This window comes from Quercus suber, unplaced genomic scaffold, assembly GCF_002906115.3.
Source record: "Quercus suber isolate HL8 unplaced genomic scaffold, Cork oak 2.0 scaffold_165, whole genome shotgun sequence".
Classification (NCBI taxonomy): Eukaryota; Viridiplantae; Streptophyta; class Magnoliopsida; order Fagales; family Fagaceae; genus Quercus; species Quercus suber.
In genome coordinates, this window is record NW_027069626.1 from 70,520 (window position 1) to 91,224 (window position 20,705).

Consider the following 20,705-nt stretch of genomic DNA (forward strand, 5'->3'; position numbering starts at 1 on the left):
ATTACCAAGAAAATGAAATTCTACAATACATCAATGATCCTGAAACCAAATCCAGGGTAAAAAAAATTTTAAAAGGCTCCAGCCCTCAAGTATACTGAATTTCCACTCTGATCATCGTTTCACTTCCATTGATCCATTGGTTTAATGAGAAATAAGAACAAGAAGCTTTGGCATACAGATCGACCATTCATGCTCCCACCTGCAGAATATTTATATAAAAAAAAAAAAAAAATGGACACAATGCTTAGCACCACCCACCCAGCCCCCAGCCCCTACCTTTTTTTTTTTTTTTCTTTTTTCTTTTTTCTTTTCCTTGTTTTTAGGTGAACAAAAACAACGCACTTAAGACGGTGAAGGAACCACAGGAATACCTGTCAATGGCAATAAAGAAAACATTCTATGTCCCTCTTGAAGTTTTGACAGCAAAAATAAAAAGAATGCCAGAAAGATAATATTGCAAGAGAATTTGTAACCTCTGCTGCAAAACGCAATTTTGCATGCTACAAGTACAACTATACATGTACAAGATACTGTCACCTCCAATGCTACTGTAAAAATTAGTTAAGAGCATACCATTAACACGAACAAAATCACATTATGTTACAGATGACATAGAAGTCGATCTAGCTAAGTTAAATCCGCATACGTTTTCTTTGACTACCCTCTGCAGTAATTCCCTGCACACAACAATTAAAAGAATGAATATGAAACATTTGTTGAGCTTTAGGCATAAGAATACAAATGAAAATATTCTCATAATTGCGTTGGTCTTGAGTAATATATTGCTCATTGATATATACATGAATGCATAACAAAGTCCTCAGACAAAATACTATGGCTTTAACCATAAAACAAAGACAGACTTTCAGAAGAAAGTATATAAGACTCTTTTTTTCTTTTTTTCTTTTTTTTTAATGATAAATGTATATAAGTGAAAATTCTGAAAGAGTTGAACAAGAAATGCATACCCCGTCTTCTTGTCTAAAATCTTCAGAGGAAACCACACTAGATTCAGACCGGCACTTAGCATGCACTATTGGGCCTAACTGAGACCTATCCATGCCTACTGTCAAGCCACTGGGTGCATTTGAGTAAATAGCCCCTTATACATCCATTCTTCTGCCTCATCACTGTAAAACTCTTCAAAAGGCTCTCCACATAATGCACATGCATTCTGATCTTCATCAGCAGGTACAGCCATTTCTTCATCATCCTTCTTTTCTACAACGGTCTCGGTAGGTAAAAACCCAGGAACTGCTTCAGCTCCTAATGCTTCTGCACCACTGAGCCACATACTCACACTTACAAACCACTTACGAGAAGGCTTCTGCTTTCGGTTCTTAGACATACGATTCTTAGTTACATGCCAATTCATATGACTACGGTGCTCTTCTTGGCTTTTGAATCTAAGGCCACAGGTTGTGCATTGTCTGGGGAGATCAGCATATAGCGCATTTATTGCAGACTCATGACGCACCTTGAGAAGGTCCGCATTAAAATCAACTCCTACAGAATCCTACATATCAAATAACTTGGTTGAGAAACAATCTAACAATTGCATTTCAAGGAAAAGAAAACAAAAATCAAAATTCAACATTTAAAGCATAAAGTGAAATATTAATGCATACCTGAGCTTGTTTGTTCAATGAGATCAAACCCTGAGCCATGAGAGAATCAAACAATCCAGGAAATGCACTGCTCGGCTGTTGACTAGAGACACCAGGAACAGCATTTTGTGTGAGAGGCATCATTTGTGATGGCATGGGAGGGGGGCCAGGAGGTAGAGGTGGCAATGAGCCCCCCTGTAAATGTAAAGGCCTGTTTAGGATATTCAACTGTACAACAGGTATAGGATTTGATGGACCTGTACTAACAGTGGCACCATGCCCTCGTGAGTTATATCCATGATTCAAAGGGGCTGCCAGAAAATGAGGTGGCAACACAGCTGCTGCAGATTGATGCACCTCCTGAGATGGAAGAAATTGTGGCTGTAAAGAAGTGACTTGTGCCTGGCTTAGAGGAATTAGTCCTGCATGCTGACTAGGCAATTGTTGCAGCTTTGTAGAACTCAGCTCCTTGTTTCCAAAACCATCCATCTGCTGCTCAGGGATATAAAAAGACCTATTTGGACCTAGATTATTGACAGTATTGCTAGCATTTATTGACTGGAATTGGCTCCTCATATGTTTCTGCTGCATAAAATTAGGCAGCAGATGCTGTGGGTGAGAGTTATGCACATTTAGGGGAGGTCTTACCCCCATATATGAGGGTACAACACCAGGCCGTGGCTCCACACCAAAAGAGTCAAGACTAGGACCAATTCTTGATGTAATTGTGGGGGGTCCGCAAATTTGTGGGTCAGCATCTGGAAGCTTATCTATAAGAGGAGACATTTTTTCACAATCTGATGGAGATGTACCGCTTGCCAATAAGGGCATATGGAAATTCCTCTCTCTTCCTTTGGCGAGATGGGGAGGCATATTCCAGGCCTCCTGAGGATAGCGAGAATCCCGAATCTGATTTCTCTCAGTTCGGAATCCAGATATCTTCCGCGTTGATCCACGACCAAACTGCAGTCAAAATAGCAGAAATTCAAATGTAAGGTTGGAAGTTCATTTTCTCTAATCATTATCAATTCCTGGAACACATTAATAGTTTCAGGGATGTTGGCATTTTTGGAGACAAGTCAAAAAAAAAAAAAAAAAAAAAATTGTGATCAAAAACATCAAATGATGTCAGAAAGCTCTAAATAGGGTATATAATTTTCTACCATGACTTTACTATTGGCTAAAGGTTGGGGAAATCAGTGGTTTCTGGTTTGTGAAGGAGCAAGAGGGCACATTTTGAGTTCTAAATTTGGCAACAAGGTTTTCATGAACGGTTCTCAATGGCAGTTGTCTTGTGTGAAAGGAAATCAGAGGCTCTTTTTGACATTTTGGGTATTATATTTTGATGAAGAATAACATAAGGATTATCAAAAGCAGGGTGTTTCAGCTAAGGAAGAATAATTAAAATTTTACAATTGCAGTTTAAAGTAATGATGATGGAGTGGAATTATAGAAGATGGAGAGAAGGAAACTAGTTTGACCAGGACCACAAATTTATAAATTATTGGGGTTGGAAACCTTGACTCGTAAAACTCAAACTAGTGCACAGTGGACACATAAGGCATAATAACCAAAAACATAAAATCATGAACCCTACTATAGCCAATGCCCAAAAGTTCCAGAAATTAGCAAGATGAATTACCCACCGCCTCCCTCTCTTTCTCTTAATGAAATACATTTATTTTTTTTTAGTCTTAATGAAATACCATTAACTGCAAAAGTTCAACAGAAGGAAAAAAAAAAAAAAAAGGAAGGAAGAAGATAAAACATGATGAACAGCATATTAAGTTAAAGGAACTTAAGAACATGACTTGATCTTATGGTATTTAATCTTGTTAATATTTGCGTCACACCAATCCCCTCTATAGCAAATAGCGTTTATAAATTATAATATGCAGGATTGGATTCTAATTACTGAAAAGGAAAAAATAAGGGTATTCACCCTCAATTCAAGACCCCAAAATATGTTCATAAACAGCTGAAAAGACAGGGATGCGATAGAGGAACCACGATACTCTAAGGAAAGCACTAATCACATGATAGCAATGGAAAGAGATATGGTAGGAAGTGAAAATTAACTAACAAAAATCACACCACTCAGCATAACTGCGGATTATGTTGCAAGAAGAATATTACTCGCATTCAAGATTAACTAACTAAGCTGCCTAAAAATCAAGAATGGCACAGCAAACAAGTGGAGGAAGCATACACTTGATAAGGAGACTGGATCTTCAGCATTTATAGAAGAATCATCAACCGCAGGAAGCTGAGCCTGACTCAACCAACTGCTCCTATTATCAGGCTCCAAAGGGGCAGCACTCTGCGCTCCAAAGCCCGGCCTTGTTCTAAAGCTCCCAAAAGGTGGAACAGCTGATGACAAGAAATCATTACTTGTACCGCGGTCTCCTAAATTGGGGCTCATATCTTCCCAATTAAACTCTTCCTCTTCAGTATTCTGCCATGATGCTGGAGCGACCTTACTGTCTATATCATTTATGTCCAGGCGTTGAACCTGCAGAGGCTTATTGTTATAAGATCTCTTCCCTGTGTCATTTCCATATGCATCAATTAAAGCTCTTGGTCTTTGGTGCTCATGTCCATTACCAAGGTGGTAAACTGCAGTAGTTTTCTGATTATTATCAGAATAGTGTTTTCTCTGCCAGCCACTTGTTTCATCATCTCTACCAATTGCTCTACCAAGTCCATACTCAAATGGATGAGATGGAGAGGCCCTATCAACAAACCTTCTAGGAGAATTTTCTGCAGCAAATTCATCACCTGCTAATGATAAAGACCTATCAGGCCCAGTTCTTGAAGGCGAAGAGGGTCTTGCAAGTCTGGCAGTTGAAGGTGGACGCACCTTATTAGCCCCAAAGGAAAAAGGTGTATGACCTGCATCTCCAGTTGAGCTCAATCTTTGGGCTCCAACCTGTGAGGATACAACCTCTGCATGACCAGGATCAAACTCATCATATGGAATGGCAGGTTTTTGACCATACATTTTTAAAGCGGAAGTTCCTCTAGGATGCTGAATATTCTGCAAGGGTTACAAACAAATTACAAATTTTAAATTCCAAAGTTGTCCATTTCATGCACAACTGAGCAACAACAGAAAGTAACATAGTTAGTCTTGGCAGGTTTCTAAATTCAGTTACAATAAGATGATGAAACAATAACATCGAAATTAACTTATATAAAGGACAAAAAAAAAAGTAGCACAGCAGATTTCTCCCTACATTTATGAAATAAATGAAAAAATAAAAACAGGAAAATAAAAGATCTACCAAAAGAATGCACACAAGCAGATCAAGTGTACAAAAATAAAAAATTAGATTTAATTAATATCTGGAACCAAGATAGTTGAAAGTATTGATAGGAGATCAGAATACAGAATCCCATTCCCCCCAAAAAAGTTCTAAGTTAACCATCATTTTGAGCTCATTATAGCACCTCTTTTCCATATCCTCTAGCCTATGATATGTGTGTCATTGTTTCGCAATATATCACATGCATTTGTAAGCATGTGTTTGGATTGCATCTGATTCTACATCTGATTCTACACCATTAGTAATTAAACACAAACAATGCACATTTGGCACAAGCCAGATAATTTTTTTATAAGTAGGCACAAGCCAGATAATGAAATGGTCCCAAGTGATTTAGGTACAGTAACTCATGAGTTCCTACCAGTTCTGTATGAATTCTAGTTTTTTTTATTTTTTTTGGCTATGGAGAGTGCACAGAGCTCTTTGAGCACTTGACTATTCTCCTAGGTGTTTGTAGCCCCACTTCCCGGTCCCACTCACACCAAGTAATTACGAGGAATCCCTAGGGTGGACCCCGAATGATGGCTAGGGCCTAGGAGTTATAAACGTTGTATGAATTCTAGTGTTGTTTACATCGAAATATTAACTGGCATTTGGTGCCTAAAGAAACCTCCGCAACGAATTTGGGAAGGCACTTGTAGGCCTTGACTAAATCACACATGTTTACTCCACAAGTCTTAGGCATAACTCATTTGGCCATCTAATCAAGTAATTTTATTTCTTTTCCACAACATAGTATAGAAAACACAAGGAAATTTCTCTTACAAAACTTGTTATGATGTAGGATCTTTAGGAATTCATCACTAAATTAGGTTCTTGAATAGATTTTCATGTGAAAGGATTTAGGTAGTGTTAGGTAATAAAAGATTGGATATTGAATGAGTTTGGTGTTAAAACAGTTAATAGATCCAAAAAGAAAGAAAAATAAACCCTAAGACATCAGACCTACGTTTCCAAAGCAATCACATTAAAGAAGAAGATGGCATTCACACCCTCAAAGTTTAAAATAAGCTGCTGGAATTTTAATAAATGCACCCTCGTTGAATGTAATTGAGTACAATAAAGCCTTTACATAGGCTATTGCTAAGCCCTCAAATATCATATCAGCAATTATAGACTACGATCTAAGAAGAAAATATTTCCACATCTAATCACAATGGTCAGCCACACCTACAAAATATCCAAATATCTGAGTTGCAGAACGTTATAATGAATGAAGACATAGATGTCAGTATATTCCAAATTATGGTGAAATATATAGATTGCTACTACTAGTCCAGCAACATCTTGACTAGAAGATGCAAACGGCAGTTACTACAGATATCCCACTGCAAGAATTGAGAATAAAACATCTTGACAAGTAACCAGAATTTCAACTACTGCACTACATAAAGGCAGCAGTCCAACCCATGTCTTTTGAGAGAGAGAAAGAGAGCTTACAGTATCCAGAGTTGAATGTTCCAACTGACGCAGGTACTTTGGGTTAACATGAATGCCATGTGTTGGTCGTGGAGATTCAGAAGCCCTCATGGTAGCCAAAACAGATGATTGATTATTTACTGAAGGAGAAAATTGCAGTTGTGCCTCAATCTTATTAAGGACAGAAGGTGGAAATACTGCTGACCAGGTGCCAAAGAGATGTCGCATAGAATTATACTGATTTGGGTGAACTTGCCTGTATGCCTCACAGAAAACCTAGGAAAAAATTAAATAAGAATATTGTCAAAATCATGTGATAAGAAAACTAGGGACTTAAAATATATGCAAATGATTATGCAAAACTCACCTCAGGCAGACGGGGAGAGAAATGCCTTACGTAATCACGGCCAATATTCTTGACAATACTGTCTAAAAGATATAGTGAAGGAAGTTTTTGCTCGACTGGGACCTGCAGAAGACATATAAGGGATGACATAAGAATATCAAACAACAAACAATAGTTCCCCTATTTCCCAATAAAGTAGCTCCACCAAAATAAAAATTACCAATAAAGGTAGAAATTTGAAGAATGCACTTTAGGGGTAAAATATAAGGGGCTCTCAAGACATACAAATTCTAATGAATTTGCACAAAATCAAGCACTGCAAAGGAAAACATGGGGAAAAAAACCCATATAGAGGAAAACTTGGAAGGCTTTAGGTTTTGTTTTCAAAATAAACCGCAGCAGTCTATAATTTACAGAATTATATGATTACATATCATGTGAAATATTAAACTCAAGGGTGTGGACCATCACATAGGGCACTAACTATAAATCCTGTTAATCTAGAAGCACTACAAGCACCATTCTAACTTCTGTTAGCAAGGTTCACGGAATCATTCCAGTTAAACTAAACCCAAATTTTGCGTTTCTTAAACTAAACCCAAATGGGCAAAGTAACAAACCTCTTTTTCAAGGTTCACCAATTTTGCGTTTTTTAACCCTCGTGTAATGTTTGGGCGGGGGAGGAGGCTGCGGGGCATCATCCTTAGGCTCATCGTCATGCTGCAAAGAAATTAGATGGATTGTACAATCAATATTCAGTGTAATTGTAAATAATAAAGTGAAGTGCAAAATAGGCATATAGAAGATAATTAATGTTATCATACCATAGAGCTATGTTTGTGTCCTATTTTATGTCCACCTGTCCCACAAGTGGGAGCTCTTCTAGCACGTTGCGGTCTACCTCGTGGGGGTGAAGGCTGAGGAGGGGGATTCTCGTCCGGTACATCAGTATCTGGCTGTGGAGTGACAGTCCCAACCGAAGGTCCTACAGGGTCGGATGAGGATGAGGTAGGTGGGTAATGGTGCTCTGTGTACAGGCCAGGAGTGGGGATCATTGTCATAGGTTCAGTATGGGGTGGGTCTATGGGCAAAGTAGGTGTACTAGAGCTGGTGGGTGGGTGTAAGGGTGTCTCGGGGTGCAATGGAGGGGTCAACTGAGAATGGATATCAAGATCGAAACTGGGCTGTGAAGGTGGGGTGGGTGAAGGGACCTCGGGCTGAGGAGATGCATCTACCATGGGTGGAGTGACCTCGGACTGAGGAGATGCATTTGGGATGGGTGGAAGGACCTCGGTCTGGGGAGATACATCTACAATGGGTGGAGGGACCTCGGATTGAGGAGATACATCTGGGATGGGTGGAGGGACCTCAGGGTGGGGAGATGCGTGCAGGGTGGGTGCAGGTATGAAGGGATTAATTACAACCCGAGGGGTTGTTGCACGCCGACCACGGCCTGTAGCTGAACTTGTGCTTGGGCTTGCTATAGCAGCCCCACCACGGCCTCTAGCTGCACTTGGGCTTGGGCTTGCTGGAGCAGGCCGACCACGGCCCCTTGTTGTGCTTGTGCTTGGGCTTGCTGTAACAAGCCGACCACGGCCCCTACCTACGCTTGTGCTTGGGCTTACAATATCACGCCGAGCACGGGTCGGTGTAGTTACGGGTGCTGCACTTGTGCTTGGGGCTGCAGTAGTTGCTGGCCCAGTGGCTGCAGGATCACCACCAAGCCCAACCACAGTATATAGGATGCGCCGGATGTGGTTGTGTTCTCGGCTGCCTACCGGAACCCAATTCAACAACGCTAAATGACTTTCAATCTGAAACAGAGAAAGAACCAGTACAATCAAAATTTTCCACATTTATGTAACAATTACAAAATGCATAATATAGAATGTACTAATCTACTTAAATACTCATCTAAACTAAGAACTGAAAGTTTTATTACGATACTATATGCAACAAAAACTCTTTTTAATTGGATGTCAGTCAGATCAAACCAAATTTGTTCAAAGAAGAAATCAATTGATCCTACGTTCGTACATGTACTAAAGAAAAAACAAAGCAAGCTAGGAAATATAATTAGAACACATTACCAGCTGATGTAATTTAGCGCTGTTGCGGTCGACATACTTTAGAGTGACCAGATCGTACCATTGGTAATAGGCATGATTGCGGGCCATCTCACCAGTCTGAGGAGGTGCATTGCAAAGTCGTTGTTCTCGACTATTCCATGAAATGATATACGGTTCATGCTCTTGCCTCCAATTCTTGTCCACCTTCCCACGCAAGTCTATTCTGTGCAGCCTTTCATCATACACAACACCGTCAGGCCGCTCTTGCGCCAACCCAAACTGTCGAAGGACACGATCCGGGTGGTGCATCTCCACTATGCAATAACACACAAGCGGCACCCTTGCTGTCCACGTACCCCTCCCTGCAACGCAGAAGTCAGGAAGGTGGGCGAAGTGTGCCTCGTATGGCTGCCACACAATCTACAATAGAAACAAAAAACAATTATCATAGCATCTTCAAATGTGAAACAAGGGAGAATACATAGATACAAGGAAAAACAAAAATTAAAACGGAAAATATGTTAAAGTATGAAGCAATCGTATTCTTAAGGAAAATTAACATAACCAAACAAAATTTTTGAATATTATTACCTGGTTTAGCTGCATTGTAACTAATTGCTCACGATAGACGACTAAGGCCATCCCGGATGGCCTACTCTTCGAGCCTGGCACCCGCACCCACCTACAGTTACGAGCGAATAACATAAGATAAGTAGCTCCTTAGTTACTAAGAAGAGTACATTGCATAACACACTAAATATCAAAAAAATACTTACTTAACGGCAAGTGGAGCATACGACCACGGGCCATAATCACATCCAGGTGTAGGCTCTATCCTCGGGCACAAGAATGGCAACCTTGCCCATGCCCAATACTGGATCAAGGTGCACGCCCCACCAATCTGCGATGCCCTTTTTTCACTTGCCCGACACAACTCTCGATACAACCAGGCCAAGCAACCACTGCCCCAACTATATTGTGGTGGATCACGCAAGTTCCGCAGTTGCTCCAAAAACATCAGATGCACCCTATCTCCCGACTTGTCCATAAAAAACTTATCCCCTAGTAGTGCTAAAATATAACACCGGGCATACTTGTGTACCTGAATCTCCGTTGCGTCATGAGGCAGTGGCGTTGCAATGGCCTCAAGAAGGCGGCTGATAAGAAGTCTTTGCCCCACCAAAGTTTTGTTGTCATTCGCCGGAGTAAAACCAAGCAACTCCATGCAAAGAGTGCTCCAAGTTCCATCTAACACATTAGTCGGCCCAACCAAGACCTCACCGTCTATAGGAAGTCCAAAAATGACCTCCACATCTTGTAGGGTGATCGACATCTCACCATGTAGAAGATGGAACGTATGAGTCTCTGGCCGCCATCGCTCAACTAGGGCCGTTATAAGACAATTATCTATCTCTCTGGAAGGGGCCCTAAACAATCCTTCAAGCCTTAGCAACTTGATAATGTCAATCACCCGATTATCTCGCATTTGAATGTTTGCCATCTCCTTAGTGCGACCACGGCACGTAAGTGGGCCCGAGTCCTACAAAATCAATAAAAATTATAGCAGTTATTAGAACTACAAATACAATTTTGAAAGAACTTGCTAACTAAAAGTCAAAAATAACGTAAAAATTAAAGCAGTTGTTAGAATTAGACATTTCACCTCGCCATTCCAAATGGCATGTGATCGATGATGTCGTTGTCGCGTCAACAATGACTCATCACTAGGACCAGGCTGCAAGATCTGTGACCCCTCATCAATCCAAGGCTCCATACTGCAAAGAGTGCTACTGTGAGATCATTAATAGTGTGAGGGCAAAGGAAGGGCAAAGAAAATAATAGATATAATTCATCTAAAATTGAAGCATGTATAGATTCAATAGGGTCACTAGCTTATTCAATTGAGCATGACAAAGATCCACAAAGAGAGTTTAAGTTCTTCAATGATTTAAACCAACTTGACAAGCTTAAACTTCTAGCCGGAGAACATCTTATCTTCCAAACAATTAATTAGTGCAATTGTTCTAGTAACTGTGAGATGGAATCATAATAAATGTGCTGAAATTATAACACTAGTTTTTCTAATATCCAAGCCTCTTGGCTGACTATGAGTGAGAACCAACATTTTTCCAACATATAAAAAAATATGAATTTAATTTTAATAAGGATATTGTGTAAACCACCCCCTCCCCCCTAAACAAATATGGGCTAGTACAAACAACCACATCCTCACTAATACCTGAAGTCTAAAAATTAAAGCCCACAAAGCCCACACTAATTGTTCGACTAAAAAGATACTGGGTATAGCCTTTATTTAAAATTAAAAACAAAAACAATGTTAAATGTTTGTGCTAGAAGATGGGGTTTGATTGGGTTATCTAAGATGTTTATACGCAAGCCTTACTATTATGATGCATTTGTAGCTCACTTGAAAATCCAGTGGCTATTTTTTCAATTGCATATAGTATTATTGTTAGCATCCACCCACCCTGATAATATTTATAGGTAGCAGACTGGCGTATGGGTTTCATCACACTAGGAAGACCAACATATCCATTAAAATTAATGATACAAGGGAGTCAAGATTTTGGCTATTTGAGCTGGGAAAAAAGACATCGGGTTTGTTCTTGACATCCTATCATGTTTTAAGTCTTGGATCTTAAAGTGTGTCAATCCTGTATAGCATAGGATTGAAATGAGGCATATTACAGCCTCAATATGTTGTATTGTAGTATTTAGCACAATATGACATGAGAAATGATATGGATGCGAATTTTCAACACACGCCTGAAATGTTTGAAACTTTTGGCAACAAAATTTTAATTGGAGTAGTGCCTGCCTTTAGCAATAGGATTTCACCTAGAGCAAACTATCTTAATAATTCTAACAATACTTATAGTGAGTCACATGGTAAAAGCTTGTTGTACAACAATCAAAAGTCTGAAAAATAATGAGGTAAAAAAACTGTTCACATGGCATAAGGATGGGGCATCTACTTGACACAAGCACAATGTGTAACGCACAAATTATACTACGTAGTATATAATATGTTCAATGATGTTGGCATTTCAACTAATAGATTGAATTCTTACCACCTAAGCTAGAGCTTTGGGTCAAGGGTTATGGCAAGCACGCTATGGCAAGCACGCTAGCCTTTTATCTCTGAAAGATAATTTTTGTTAGTAGACATTCTGGGATAGAATGGAGGGAATAACTTGTTTGTGTAACAGCTTTCAATGAATTTGCAGGTATCAATTGTGAGAGGACATCCTAGATCAGCCACTAAGAGTTACAAAAAACATCTAAAGAAAGTGAGTTTAAAGGAGAGGAATACCACAAGGGTATTGCTCTTCCCAATATAAATTTTGTCATGAATAGCATTAATTACCAGAGTTGTCATATTTTTTGTGAAATGTAAACGAATATTCATAATAGCAATATGTAATGGTCCTTATAAAAAAAATTTGACTCTTTGTTAATAAGTTATGCAGAGTTTTCCGAGCATGATGGAACTTTTATTTCTATGGCTTTAGTTACAATTATACTTCCTAATTCAGGACTTGGTATTATCAACATTACTCAAATTCTTTGTCTTGCTAAGGAATTCAAGACATTATACGAACTGCACACAAAATATCCTCTCATTTCACCTTTTTCTTATTCCTATATGGCCATCCAACAACACACATAGCAAGGAATACCCATTCACCTTTTTATCACTACAGAAAATTAAAATTTGAATTTTTATTAAAAGCCCAAAAACACAATCTTGATTCTTGAATGACAAACAAAATAAAGAAAACTCCTTAATCCATTTATTCTCAATCCCACCAAAACGAAATTCTAATTTCAATGACATCTATGTCTACAAATATAAAGCAATTTCAAACAAAACCCAAATGGGCATGTATCAAAAGCAACTGAAAACCCAAGTAAATCCACAACCAAGAAACAAAAACAATAGCAGCAACAATGTGTAACCCACCATGCAAAAAGCCCAAATCTATAAAATAAATTCCGCAAAAGAGGAACGGAGAACTTTTACCTAGCAAGCGAGCTGAAGAACGAACAAAGGAAGAACGAAGAAAGCGAGATGAACGAAGACAACAAACAACGCAGAAGAGAGCCCGTGGAGAATGAGAGCACAGGGTGATTCGGGACTACGAGTGAGTGAGTTTGAAATTTTAGAGTGAGAGAGTGGAGTCTGAGAGAGTTTGAAATTTTAGAGTGAGAGAGTGAAGAGTGGAGTCTGAGAGAGTGAGAGTGCCGTTTTAAGAAGTTAAAAAAGTTTGTAAATTTTAAATAGAAAGCGAGTTTTAAAAACTCGAGAGTCCATAAAGCGAGTTTTTGAAACTCGCTATCCACGTGCTATCCACGTGGAAAACTTTGTCCAGGTCAGTAATTGAAAAACAACAAAAACGAGTTTTAAAAACTCGAGATCTATATCAAATCTCGAGTTTTGTAAACTCGAGATGCTAATATTACATATTCTTTCGTAACCGGCCAACTAACAAAATAATTACCGTATTACAGTTATTTAGAAAGGGTGTCCCATACCGCTCCATTGCACCTAATCCTACGCTTGATAAGAGGACTAACAAGCTTATTGCAAAAGAACTACAAGATGATTGTGATGTAAGCATTTATTCCAAATCAACTTCAAACTTTATTCTCTTCTGGTAACCAAGCTAAGCTACATCACATGATCATGCATTAAAGAAGCTCTCACTATCTTCTTGAGAAGACCATCAACTTTCCACTTGGAAGTAAAGTCTAGAAAGAAGGGTTACCTCAAGTTCCCAACATTGCACCACCAGGTGCAATATGGTTGAAGGTGGATCAGAATTAACCCACTTAACCCAACTGCTCATATTTGACTATTGAATCATGGTCTCCATGGTTAATGAATTCTCTGCAAAACCTCCTGCCACTCTGGCCATATCAGACTTCGTATTCATATATCATTTAATTGAAGTACAAAATTCAACCTTATACACAAAGAACTTAAACCCAAACTGGAGGTTAAAGTGGAAGGATACAAAAACAAGGATACATAAATCTAATAACCGAAAGAGACCAAAACATGCAAAAGCTGCAAGCACCTATGGAATAGTAAGATATGATTCAGATCTAATTAAACCCTAATGAAATTTACACAATATGGGAGATTTAGATTTCTTTCAAGTTGGAAGGGCCGAACAATGTTGCACGTAATAAGAGACAAAATATAGAGCATATATGGCATGAGTTTGTACATGTTCCATGGGTGCAGGTGCATCTAGTGTAGTAATATATGCAAACTATGTCCCAGCTTGATGTACCATTGACAGTATAAAATCCAAAAGTGAAACACTTTGTCCTTTCAACTAGCAACAAGTAGGATATAATGTGGATTGAGACACATTGATAAGAACATCTACATTAACCCCTTAAGGACATCAATAATCCTTCGACAACATGCCAAGTATAGTTACTGGAAATCCTAATTATCTAGAATCTGATCTTTTGGAAATTGGAAATATAATTGAAACAATTAACATGTTACACAATTACCCATGTAAACTTACAGATGGGGTAGGTTACAATGCCATTGCAACCCTATTTTTGTCAAATGAAAGTTATATTGCCTGTGACTCAAGGATAGTTATCAATATCATTAGTGACAGTTCAATCCTCAACTTATAATAAATATAACAATCTCAAATATACAGCATAACAAATATATCTGTGGCAAAAGGATTGATAATATAATTGCAATGCACAGGGATATGCTTTTAGACAATGAATCATTGCAAGGCATATAAATTGTGTCAAAGATCACATGGAGCATTTAGGATTGAAGAGTTGGAGATTTTCAGTTGAATTAGTCCTTATACTATCCTCAATTACATATCTTCATCAAGTATACTTGATCTTGTGAACATTTCACCTCCATCATTGTTTGCTAGTTAATGATTTAATAAAGCTGGAGATGCCATTTTAGTTAATCCAAGGTTTGTACTTGTATATAAATAATAATTAAAAAATGTTATCTTATGGTTGGCATGATGTTACACAAGTTATTGATACCTTTACCACCAACGATCTGGACATGCACCTTGATGTGGTAAACAAGGGTTTCTCAACACTAGAAGATTTTAATTCTAATACCCTAGCCAATGAAGGTTCCACTTAGGCCATAAGCACAGGCCTTGACCTCCTGAATCAAATTTTGGAGAGACAATACTACTACAACATAGCGGTACAAATCAGATTTGTCATAAAGCAATTGAAAAAATGCTTAGAAATAAATTACTTGATAAAGGAAAAAGTAGAACACACCAGTAGTAGAATTTGAGATAATGCAGAAAAGATATGGGAACTTTGATATGCGAACATATTCAAATTGTACGAAAATGAAGAATCAATAAAATAATTATTTGTCACATGAAAAAGACTTAAAACAACACAAAGTACTGATTAATGATGTAAAAAAGCTTACCAAACTGCACATAAGCAAAAAATTTACTATATGGTTACACATAAAATAAAATATAAAATAAAAATGTTTCACACAATGCAAAAGGGGAACACATTGAACAAGCCTATTGCAATGTCTTCAATTTTTATTTATTTATTATTGAAGCAGTCTAATCTCTAGTAAGTCATGAAGCACTATATAAAAGCTCTTGAAATGAAACTTTTTTTTGGAGAGAATACAACAACAACACAAGGGTCTAAATCATATTTGCCATAAAACAATTAAAAAAAGGTTTAGAAATATGAGAATCACATAATAAAGGAAAAGGTGGAAAATACAAGAACCAGCATTTGAGATAATGCAGAAAAAATAATGGAACTCTGAGATGCAAACCTATTCAAATTGTACAAAATGAACAATCAATAAAATAATTATTTGTCAAATAAAAAAGACTTAAAACAACACATAGAGTACCTATTAATGATGTAAAAAAGTTTACCAAACTACACATAAGAAAAACCTTTATGATATGATTACATGTAAGAAAATAAGCCTTCACACAATGCGCGCATTGGAGGAAGAGACACTGAACAAGCTTAATGAAATATCTTCAGAATGTTTTTTTGGTTAAAGCAGCCTAATGAAATATCTCTCATCGTCACACTATTCAAATTGAGAGATGTGCATTCTTGTACGCTCTCGTCACTGATGCTCCTATGAGTTTTCCTTCTTTTTTCATTAGCTCTCTTGTGGAGGTTCATAGGAGTAGTTCAAAATCTCATGGTCTTTTCTTTCCAGTTTTCATTAATAGGATTCTTTTAGAATTAGGTTTAGAGGATTTTCCTGCATCTGAGCCTGTCCATATCATAGCTCCTATAGGTGCCACCTTCCTTAAGCAAAGAGCGGCTGAGTTGAAAGCTTTCTCTAAACGCCCTAGAGTCGAGTCTTCTGTAGGTGATAAATCTAGACCTCCTCCATCTGGTGATCCTTCTGTCGAGACATATATAGACCCTACATCTACTATGGATCCTTCACCATCTTCATCGAGTGATTCTTCTTTACGAAGTATGCTGGATACAGTCATGACCTTTCAGGCGGCGCATGCACAGCTTCTGTTGGATGTGCTTAACAAGCTTCATGCTTTGAGAGAAGATTTGATGGATGCTAGAGGTACTACTCCACAAGCTCCACCTTTTGATGATGAGTCATGATTGCCCATTGGCAATTCGTCACAAAAAGGGGGAGTACATACACATGGAGATAGGGGGAGATTTGGAGTTTATAGATTGTATCTAGGAGCTTTATGATGTATTTTTGGTTTTTGGTTTATGATGTATTCCTTTTGGCTTTGATGTATTTATCTTTTGTGGGTTGTATATGTTAGGGGGAGACATTATGCTTTGTGTTTTGTGTTTAGTATTTTTATTGTTTCTTGTTTCATATATGGTACATTTGATTATTGATTTATATTTAAGTGTTGTACTTTAAGTTCAACTACATGTTGTTTCTATCTTTATCTCACCAAAAAAAAAAAAAAAAAAAACCATTAATATTTTATTGTTTTGACCAACCTTTACAGTTTACAGTTTATTTGTTTTGTGTTCAGAAACCATGCTTAGCTATACAGAACAAAGGAAAGAATAGACCGAATGCAAGTATGTATGTATATATATATCTACACACACACCCCCTCAATCCAAATAAGCCATTAATAAAAGTACCAAAGGAAGCCAAAGGTTGCGCCTCATCTGCAAGAAATTTCATGACCACATTGGAATCACCTTGCAAAATACCTTGGTTAATACCAACTTCCAGGGAAAACTCCAAGGCTTAGGCAGTAGCTACTGCTTCCTCCTCATCTACTTGATTGCTTAATTTGATAAAATATTAATAATTTATTTTAATATACACAAAATTTGTTCTTAATCCATTCAATACAGAGGAAATTATCTCATACAAAATATCTATAGTCAAAATATTTATCTCATACAAAATATTTATAGTCACAAATATGTGAGCCCACTACATGTGAGAGGCTCTACTAATGATTCAATATAGACGAAGTATGCTTCCATCTAATGCTCTAGTCAACTAGATGGGACATGATGTATAATAGTAAACAGTGAAAAGAAAGCTTCTGCTAGTGCTAATGGAAACAAAGAGTAAGGTTCTGCCGAGAGCTAGCGATCTTCGTGCAGAAAAAGGAGTTATTTGTCAAGTGATGCATTTCAATAGCAATTTGGCAAAGTAAACAAAAATGAGAATAGAATCTTTGCAAGTGTCAGTGTGTTTATAAATTTTAACATCACCATGTTTTGATGTGTGAGAATTCTCAAGGTCCTCCTTGTTACTCGTAACAGAAGAAAATCTATAACTACACACCATGCAACACAAGTACTACCTTGTTCAAAACCTATTTTTGGAGGACAGAGGGAAATTATTCCTCATGCTCCATTACAAAGTCTGGAACACAAGATATTGAAATAAAATTTGAACTCTTATAATAACTTTTCCAAATCCAAATAGTATCAAGTTCAAAATCGTCCTTTTCTCCCCTCCATGTCCCTGCTACTAAACTAAATTGCAAAGACTAGTTAAAGACAATGTAACTTCATTGAACTTTCGACCTTAGTGTGTGAAAAAAAAATTAGGAATCCATTGACATGGTTGGTATTGTGGCCCAACAATAAGATTTTGGGCTCTAGAGGCAGAGTATGATGTAAAATTGCCCACCCAGTAGAGCCAGGAAAGTGGCTTAACAAGCTTTAACACCAGGAGTAACCATGGAGATACAAGGTGTCTCCCAGGATTTGAGATTTCTCTCCCCTCATTTTAAAGCAATAACTTTGTAAGGGAAAACAAAGAATGAAATGTTACAAGGTACAAAAATTTAGAAGTCTGTACTGTACAAAAATTCTAAGAATATGAAAAGAACTGATAAAAAGATATTACTGTTGGTTAAATCTGGTTTTGTATCTCATACAAAACACACAGCAGAAGCAACAAACAAAGATTTATTTCATTCATGATTGATAACTTGCACTATATAAATTTCAGAATTTAAGAACAAGATAGCGTACCTTGGTGCAGTGAAATTCAACACAAAAGATTATAAGTACTTGAGAACACTTTTAATTTTCACTCCAATTCCACTTTACGCCCAAGAAGTGTGGTCTCTCAATCAGTTTCCAAGGGAGAATAATTTAGTGGCTTCACTCGCACATACACACCACTTCACAATGGTGTCTCACTTTTTTCTCTAATGAAAAAATTCTGTATGTTTCTCCCTTTTATAACTAACTAATTATCTAATTGGGCTGGCTTATTAGGCCTTTTCAATTGGGCTTTAGTGTGTGGCTTGGAGTGGAACCAAAAGAGACCAATAAGACACTAGCTCCAGTGGGTCTTGGGATTTACTGTCAACTCTTGACAATTCCAAAACTTCCATTAATTATATTTAATACCACTATATAAATATAATTGCACTCTAGGCCTTATTAATTAATATATCCAAAGACTTTATTATTCATTCAACCCCTTCATAAAATATTCGTAGTAATACAAAGTCATGAATGTAAACTGCTACTTTATAAATTACTACATCTTAATCCTTGAGTACCCGGTTTAATCCTTTTAAGTTATTCATTATATATTTATGAAATCCAATTTCATAAGTATATACTTTAGTAATTTCTTACCAAAGTGGTTAGGTTTAACTCTGTGAATAACTAAACCCATTAAACTTATCTCAAGGGAATATTTTATATCTCTGTTAAGAGACTATGAATTCCATCTTGAGAATATATGTTCCATCAACAATAAATGTGGCTGGCCAACATATTGAGGTTTTGACCGTTACTTTAGATCTCAATCCTGATATATCAAAGCAACCTACACTTCATGATCAGGTCTATTACTCTCTCAGGATTAAGAGTTCATGCAAATATAAGTCATGAGATTATTATTCAATTGACAGTCGCTAGGAGAATAATAAATCTCACAGCGGTCTAGTTCAATGTGTCTTAACTCTTAAAACATATTAACACAGTAAGTAGAAGTCTTCAATTCCATTATCAAGACAAATCATCTTAGTTGATATGTTATAATCTTCGCAGATGAAATGCCCAATTTCATCACCGACTAAAATTCTTAATTTACAAAGAATTTGTGACTTATATCTTCTGTGACTAAATCACATAAATCACATAATATGCATCTCATGGACTAAATGATAATGTCCGAATATTCATGTTACCATTATTTTAGGCAATAATAAAACAACTTTATTAATTACAATATTAAGTCATACATCATGTCATACATAATATCATACATAGCATCGTACAATAGGATTTAAGGGCACTAATCCCAACATATCTCCCACTTGCCCTAAAGACTATTGTGCACTAATCTAACTCCCATTCCCTTCAAATGCGACTCGAAGGTCCTTTGAGGCAAGGCTTTGGTAAAGGGATCTACTAGATTATTTGCACTTTCAATCTTTGCGACCATCACATCTCCACGAGCAATAATATCTCTAATGATGTGGTACTTTCTCTCAATGTGCTTTCCTTTCTTGTGATTCCTTGGATCTTTTGATTGTGCAACTGCACCACTATTGTCGCAAAACAATGTGATGGAAACTTATTCCATTCTTATTATACCAAGGTCAGAAAGGAATTTCTTGAGCCATACAGCTTATTTTTTTGCTTCACAAGCAGCAACATATTCTACTTCCACAGTGGAGTCCGCAATACAAGATTGTTTGACATTCCTCCATGTTATGGCTCCACCTCCCAAGGTGAATACACATCCTGATGTGGACTTTCTAAAATCTAGATCCGACTGAAAATCTGAATCTTTATAGCCAATGGGTATCAAATCCTCACACCAATAAACAAGCATATAATCTCTCGTTCTCCATAGATAATTGAGAATATGCTTTACAGCTTGCCAATGTTTTGGTCCTGGATTTGATTAATATCGACTAACCATGCCAACTGAATAACAAATATCTGGTCTAGTATAAAGCATGACATACATGAGACTTCCTACTGTAGAAGCATAAGGAACTTGTCTCATCATATCTTCTTCCTCTTGAGTCTTAGGCATTTGGTCATCAAACAGAGGAACTCCATATCTGAAAGGATGTAATCCTTTCTTGGAGTTTTGCATGCTAAACCGTTCTAGAACCTTATCTATATATCCAGCCTATGATAAGTTTAACATCTTATTCTTGTGATCTCTCCAAAGCTTGATCCCTAGAATAAAGTTAGCCTCACCCAAGTCCTTTATATCAAATTGGCTTGACAACCAAACCTTTACCGATGACATTACCCCTACATCATTTCCAATGAGTAGAATGTCATCAACATAAAGCACTAGGAACATTACTACTTTATCTCGATGTCTTTTGTACACACATGGTTCATCAAGATTTTGTTCAAAACCAAATGACTTGATTGCTTGATCAAATCT

General features: G+C 37.4%; 2 protein-coding genes and 1 long non-coding RNA gene across 3 annotated transcripts; all 3 read right to left on the reverse strand.

Annotated features, from left to right (window-relative positions):
- Positions 1 to 429: 429 nt before the first annotated feature.
- Positions 430 to 6,863, reverse strand: LOC136061539 (polyadenylation and cleavage factor homolog 4-like). Its single transcript, XM_065777818.1, is given in 7 exon segments — positions 430 to 677; positions 969 to 1,105; positions 1,108 to 1,516; positions 1,629 to 2,570; positions 3,817 to 4,644; positions 6,374 to 6,628; positions 6,720 to 6,863. Coding segments are annotated over 7 exon segments (2,745 nt in total). The 5' UTR covers positions 6,849 to 6,863; the 3' UTR covers positions 430 to 632.
- Positions 6,864 to 7,316: 453 nt separating this feature from the next.
- Positions 7,317 to 9,183, reverse strand: LOC136069362 (leucine-rich repeat extensin-like protein 5). Its single transcript, XM_065777807.1, has 3 exons — positions 8,789 to 9,183; positions 7,523 to 8,512; positions 7,317 to 7,418 (listed from the first exon to the last, which is right to left on the reverse strand). Exons 1-3 carry the CDS (start codon positions 9,074 to 9,076, stop codon positions 7,326 to 7,328), a joined length of 1,371 nt encoding a protein of 456 aa, XP_065633879.1. The 5' UTR covers positions 9,077 to 9,183; the 3' UTR covers positions 7,317 to 7,325.
- A 779-nt stretch (positions 9,184 to 9,962) lies between these two features.
- On the reverse strand, positions 9,963 to 12,928 carry LOC136069363 (uncharacterized). The gene is made up of 3 exons (XR_010630604.1): positions 12,813 to 12,928; positions 10,431 to 10,542; positions 9,963 to 10,307 (listed from the first exon to the last, which is right to left on the reverse strand). It is a non-coding gene; the product is annotated as an uncharacterized LOC136069363 (long non-coding RNA).
- Between the last annotated feature and the right edge of the window lie 7,777 nt (positions 12,929 to 20,705).